The 6,523-nt window shown below is 39.2% G+C and overlaps 1 protein-coding gene across 1 annotated transcript; it reads right to left on the bottom strand.

Annotated features, from left to right (window-relative positions):
* Positions 1-1,370: 1,370 nt before the first annotated feature.
* Positions 1,371-2,980, bottom strand: EMWEY_00045670 (hypothetical protein, conserved; the record flags this gene model as incomplete). Its single annotated transcript, XM_013479128.1, has 5 exons — positions 1,371-1,487; positions 1,696-1,767; positions 2,030-2,116; positions 2,419-2,638; positions 2,940-2,980. The coding sequence occupies 5 exons, from the start codon at positions 2,978-2,980 to the stop codon at positions 1,371-1,373; spliced, it is 537 nt and encodes a 178-aa protein (XP_013334582.1).
* Positions 2,981-6,523: the final 3,543 nt, after the last annotated feature.

Raw genomic sequence — 6,523 nt, forward strand, 5'->3', positions numbered from 1 at the left:
GCGCCGCTGTGGCTGCTGCTGCTCCTGCAGCAGTAGCGGCAGCAGCAGCTGCTGCTGCTGCGGCTACTTATGGCCTCAGGACCTAAACCTGTACATCTGTGTCTTTTTTCTCCTTTTTTCCTCTTATTTATAATTATTAATAAATTTTTATTAATATTTACTCTTTTTTCCCTAAGAATAAGTAAATAGGGAGAAAAAGGAGAAGAAAAAGAGAAGGTATATATTCTTTTTTTCTTCTTTGCTGCTGCTTTTTATATAAAAAAGAAGAAAAAGGCTTTTTTTTTCTTATATAAATAAATATTCAATTCTTTTTTTTTATTTTTTTTTTTATTTGCATGCAAATAATTTTCTTATTTGTCTTTTTATTGAATTAAGCAACAATATCTTTTTTATTTTTTTTTTCTTTTCTTTTTTTTTTTTTTTCTGTGCTTATGTACATAAAAGGTAATAAGAAAAGATCTTATTGCATGCAGACAAAAAGTCTTATTGTATATAAATTTGCTGCTGTTGTTGTTGCTGTTGCTGCTGCTGCTTTTGCTGCTGTTGCTGCTGTTGCTGCTGTTGCTGCTGCTGCTTTTTGCTGCAGCAAGAGATCTATGACTGCTTCTTCTCTCCTTATAAGACATAAAAAGAATACAAAGACATAAAAGACAATAAATAATTAATTATATTTATTTATTATTTATTTTCTTTTCTTTATTTCTTATTATTCCTCCTAAGAAGAAAAAAAAAGGAAAAAAGGCATTATATAGTGCTGCCTATACACCCCAATAAATATACCTTCTTGCTGCAGCAATCGATACACTGCTGCTGCATGCATGCATTTATTTATTTTATTTTTTATTCCTCTTTAATATATAGGGAAAAAAAGACGTCGTCTCTAAGCAGCAGCAGCAGCAACAGCAGCAGCAGCATCACGCAGAGCAGTTAGACTTTTTCCTTCTAGGGTTTAGGGTCTAGGGTTTACGAATTAGGGTTTAGGGTTTAGGGTCTAGAGGAGAGACGCTGCTCTTTTTTATTACATTATATATCTAATACTATCTAATAGTACTATTATATATATATTATATAACCCCTTGCTGCTACTCCTAGCTGCTGCTTGCTGCTGCTGCTTGCTGCTGCTGCTTGCTGCTGCTGCTGCTGCAGCAGCAGCAGCAACCAAAATGACACTCAAAGACTTTACGCATCCCCAAAGGCGGTTGGTCTCTGCTGCTGCTGCTGCTATTTTTACAGCAGCAGCAACAGCAGAACCAGAAAAACTGCTGTATCTGCTGCTGCAGCCGCTGCAACGGCAGCACAACAGCAGTTGCTCCTGCTGCTGCTGCTGCAGTAACTCAGCAGCAGCAGCAGCAACAGCAGCAAAGGGTTTATTAAGATTCTTGCTCCAATTGAAAGTCCGGGTTAGAGAAGAGACGACTAAACCGGCTGTCTTGCAGCAACTCAGCAGCAGCAGCAGCTTCCCGTTGCTGCTTCTTGCTGCCCGATCCCTGCAGCAGCAGCAGCAACAGCAACAGCAGCAACAGCAGCAGATGATAAAAAAAAATGTAAATAAATCATCTTACTGTACGTGCTGCATTTGCTGCTTCTCTTAGAGTAACAACAAACACATCATAACAGCAACACCAACAGCAGCAGCAACAGCAACAGCAACAGCAGCAGCAGCAGCAGCAGCGGCAGCAGCAACTGCATGCATACCTTAGTTGCCTCGATAGTTTTTTGTAATTTTTCTGCAAATTCTGCGTTTGTTTTTGGCAATTTATGCCGGACCTGCAAAGTATATATAAGAGACGCACGAATCCCTGTTGCTGCAGCAGCAGTAGCAGCAGCAGCAGCAGCAGCAGCAGTAGCAGCAGCAGCAAGGACAGACACGGCAGCAGAAGCAAGAGAGCAGACACCAATCAGCAGCAACAGCAATAGCAGCAACAGCAGCAATCGCATTATAACCACACTATAAACAGCAACAGCAGCAGCAGCAACACCAGTAGCAGCAGCAGCAGCAGCAGCAGCAGCAGCAGCAGCAGCAGCAGACCTGTATACGCATAGTCTTTTTGCTTTCGAGTCTTTCTTGTATCTTCTGTTGTCTGTAATTCTCAAAGGCGAAGGGCTCAGCAGCAGCCTGCAGGAGCAGCAGCAGCAGCAGCAGCAGCAGCAGCAGCAGCACAGCAGCAGCAGATATATAAATAGTTGCTGCTCCTTCCTTCTCCCTCTTTCCCTCCCCTCTATAATATCCATATCCAATGCATGTATGCATGTATGCATGCAATAAAAAAGCCCCAAAATCCTTGCTGCTGCTGCTGCTGCTGCAGCAGCAGCAACACCTAGAAAAAAACAACTACAACTCCCCCTGCTGCCGCTCTTGCTGCTGCTGCACTTGCTGCTGCTGCTGTTGCTGCTGCTGTTGCTGCTGCTGCTGTTTACCTTAAGTTGCTCATATAAATCACGAGAAATAAAGTATCCATGTAGATAACGATTAACAAGAGGAGTACCAATAAGATGCTGTGCATGCAGTTGCTGCATTTGCTGCTCTGTTAAGAACTGCAGCGCAGCAAATGATGAACCTGCTGCTGCTGCTGCTGATCCTTCTTGCTGCTGCTGCTCCTCTAATTCTTCTGTTACTCCATCCAATAAAGAACACCACCTATACATAAATATTTATATATACAAACATAAACCCTAAACCCTAAACCCTAGATAAACTATAGAAAACCCTAAACCCTAAACCCCCACAAACCCTAAACCCTAGAAAACAAAGGATCCCTTAAATCCATAAACCCTAAACACGAACAAAATATCCAAAGGAGTATTGATTGTGTGGATTTGTACAATTGAGAGTTTAGTGTTTAGTGTTTAGGGTTTATTAGGGTTTAGGGTTTAATTAGGGTTTAATTAGGGTTTAGGGTTTAGGGTTTAGGGTTTAGGGTTTAGGGTTTAGGGTTTACTTGGGTGCTAATCCAAGAGAAGGTATAAAATAAGCAGCCATTTGTTTATGATCAGTAGATGCAAGAAATAATCCTGATTGATTAAATATAGTAAAAGAGGAGAAGCGTACAACTCTTTGCTGCTGCTGCTGCTGCTGCTGCTGCTGTTTTTTTTGCTGCTGCTGCTGCACCTCCTCTATATCATTTCTTGGTGCTATTGGATTTTCCCATACAAGTGGTGCCTCTATACTAGCTAATAATTTTGCATTCCTGCTGCTGCTGCTGCTGCTGCTGCTGCTGTATGGGTTGCTGCTTGCTGCTGCTGCAGCAGCAGCAGCAGACCATACTTTAATAGAAACACCATCACAACTAGCAACACGTCTTGCTGCTGCAGCAAGTGAATCATCTGCTGCATCTGCTGCAGTCCAACAACTACTACTACTACTAGCCGCAGCAGCAGCAGAAGCAGCAGCAGCAGCAGCAGAGGAAGCAGCAGCAGCAGGAGGCTGCAACCAATGGAGTGTATTTACAGCAGAAAAATTACGATGATTATATTCAATTAAAGGAATAGAAGAACGTAAATCATAAATTAAACATTTTCCTTCATTTGTTCCTATTACTACCTCTAAGGAATAAGGAGAAAAAGAACCTGCTGTTATATTTCTGTACATATAATCATAGCAGCAGCAGCAACAACAGCAGCAACAGCAGCAGAATTATATAACCTTTTATTTAAATACCTATACCTATATTTTATCTCTTATAAAAAAAAAAAAATCACTACTAGGGTTTAGGGTTTAGGGTTTAGGGTTTAGGGTTTAGGGTTTACGAATTTTTATTTGCTGCTTGAAGAGTTGCTGCTAATTTTCCTGTTCTTGTATCAAAACATTCTACCCTTCCTTTTTCCCTGGTAAATAAAAAAGGAGACAAAAAAAAGGAGACATTTATTTATTTATTTATTTATTTATTTATTTTATTTAATTAATTACATAATTAATGCATGTAAGAGACAGAAAAGAAATTAAAAATGTTTAGGGTTTAGGGTTTAGGGTTTATGGTATATGTACTTTCCTACAGCAAGGGTTTAGGGTTTAGGGTTTAGGGTTTAGGGTTTACGGTATATGTACTTTCCTAGAGCAAGGGTTTAGGGTTTAGGGTTTAGGGTTTAGGGTTTAGGGTTTACGGTATATGTACTTTCCTACAGCAAGGGTTTAGGGTTTAGGGTTTAGGGTTTAGGGTTTAGGGTTTAGGGTTTACGTACCCTCCAACAGCAAGAAGAGGTAATAGATCTGAATTAAAACAACAAAACCCTAATGAGGAAGAAGAAGAAAGAGGCTCAAGAAAACAGCCAGACTCTAGGTCTAATAAATATATTTTGCTGCCCTTGCTGCTGCTGCCCTTGCTGCTGCTGCTGCTGCTGCTGCTGCTGCTGCTGCTGCTGATACTGTTCAAGTTGCTGCTGCTGCAGCAAAGGGTTGCTGACCATGGCAAATATGCCAAGGCTGTACCCTCTGTAGGTACACGTAGCTGCATATACACCACAAACCCTAAACCCTAAACCCTAAACCCTAAACCCTAAAACCCTAATCATAAGAAGGGAAAGAGCTATCCACTGCGACTGTCTGCTGCACTGTCATTATCTAGGGTTTAGGGTTTACTGCAGTGTAGATGGTAATGTATGAGGGTTTAGACTTTCTTGCCCTCTAGGGTTTAGGGTTTAGGGTTTACGAGGGTTTATGAGGGTTTATAATATCTCTACATCTATTAGGGTTCAGAAGGTGGGGTTTGTTAGGGTTTGTAGTCCGCTGCACTACCGGTCCAGCCTGAGGGTTTAGGGTTTAGGGTTTATGAGGGTTTAGGGTTTATTAGGGTTTAATGTGTTATTCAATAATATCTTCCTCCTTGTGAATGTATATCTACATCTATAAACACCTATACTATATAATTTTTTGTGGTTTTTTTAGGGTTTAGGGTTTACGAGGGTTTAGGGTTTAGGAGGGTTTAGGGTTTAGGACTTACTTTATGATGTCTTCCTCCTTGTGAATGTATTTCTATCCATCTATTAGATTGAAGAATTGCTAACTTATTATAATTAGAGGAAAGAAATAAAAAATCTATTCCTTCGTTATCTAGACCCCTAATACATTTTATACCTACATTATATACATCATATATACGTATCTATACACACAAAAAAGAGGAAAAAAAAAAACATATTTATTCATTTATTATTATATTTATATTTATTATTTATTTATCTTCTTTTTTACACAAAAAAACGCTAAATTTTCATCTATTTTACACCCAAAATGATGGAGGTTTAGGGATTAGGGTTTTCAGAGGGTTTAGGGTTTAGGGTTTAGGGTTTATACAGGGTTTAGGGTTTATACAGGGTTTAGGGTTTATAGAGGGTTCATATGGTTTATATGGTTGAGGGTTTGAAGGTTGGGATGATTTCCAGGGTTTAGTGTTACTAGGGTTTAGGGTTTCTAGGGTTTAGGACTTATTAGGGTTTATTAGGGTTTAGGGTTTAGGGTTTAGGGTTTAGGGTTTACCTGTGGAGGGTATACTCCTGTAGCTGCGACATAATTTTGATCCGGACTGATTCGAATCCTTGAGGAGGAGACAGGGAAGTTGAATTCCTGCAGGAGGACTACATCCTGCTGCTGCTGCTGCTGCAGCAAATGCTGCTGCTGCTGCTGCTGCTGCTGTTTAATTTTTCTTCTTTTATTGTCCCTTTGTTTATCAAAAACACTAACACCTCCAAAGTTACTCAAATCGTAAACCCTAGCACCTACTGTTGTTATTGTTCTTAACACCATTTTCTAGGGTTTAGGGTTTAGGGTTTAGGGTTTAGGGTTTAGGGTTCTGCTCTGCAGCAGCTGCTGCTGCTGCTTCGCTGCTGCTGCTCCTGCTGCTGCTGCTGCTGCTGCTGCTCTTTATATCCACTAAATTATATAAATAAAATAAAATTAATTAATTAAATAAAAAAATAGAATAGAAGGATGAATATAGTTGCTGCAATATTATCCTGCTGCTGCTGCTGCTGCAGCTATATTGCTGCTGCTGCTGCAGCAGCTGCTGCTGCTGCTGCTAGGGTTTATCAAGATAAATAAAACATTAATTGCTGCTGCAGCAAATAATAAAAAAACATTTTTATTTAATTTTATTTTTTGCTGCTTTTTTGTACCCTCTTTTCTTCCTCCAGTACCCTACAACAACAGTGTGGGGCGGAAGGGGGCCCCCTTGAGGGCCCCCTGGGGGCCCCATCGGGGCCCTATACAATAGGGGGGCCCCCTGGATCTGCGCATGCATTATTTTAATTAAAATAATAAAAAATAAAATAAATAAATAAATAAATAAATAAATACTGATAAAAGGAAGGAAAAGAGAAGAAAAAAAAGAAGGAAGAGGGGCCCTTTCTTCCTTTTCTTTTTATATTTATTTATATATAATTTAATTAATTAATTTAATTAATTAATTTAATTAATTAGTTAATTAATTAATTAACTAATTAATTAATTAATTAATTAATTAATTAATAATTACTATTTATTATATTTATTATAAGTCTATACAAACCCCCTGATACATATATATATATA

The sequence above is a fragment of the Eimeria maxima genome, genomic scaffold (assembly GCF_000499605.1).
Source record: "Eimeria maxima Weybridge genomic scaffold, Emw_scaff921, whole genome shotgun sequence".
NCBI lineage: Eukaryota > Apicomplexa > Conoidasida > Eucoccidiorida > Eimeriidae > Eimeria > Eimeria maxima.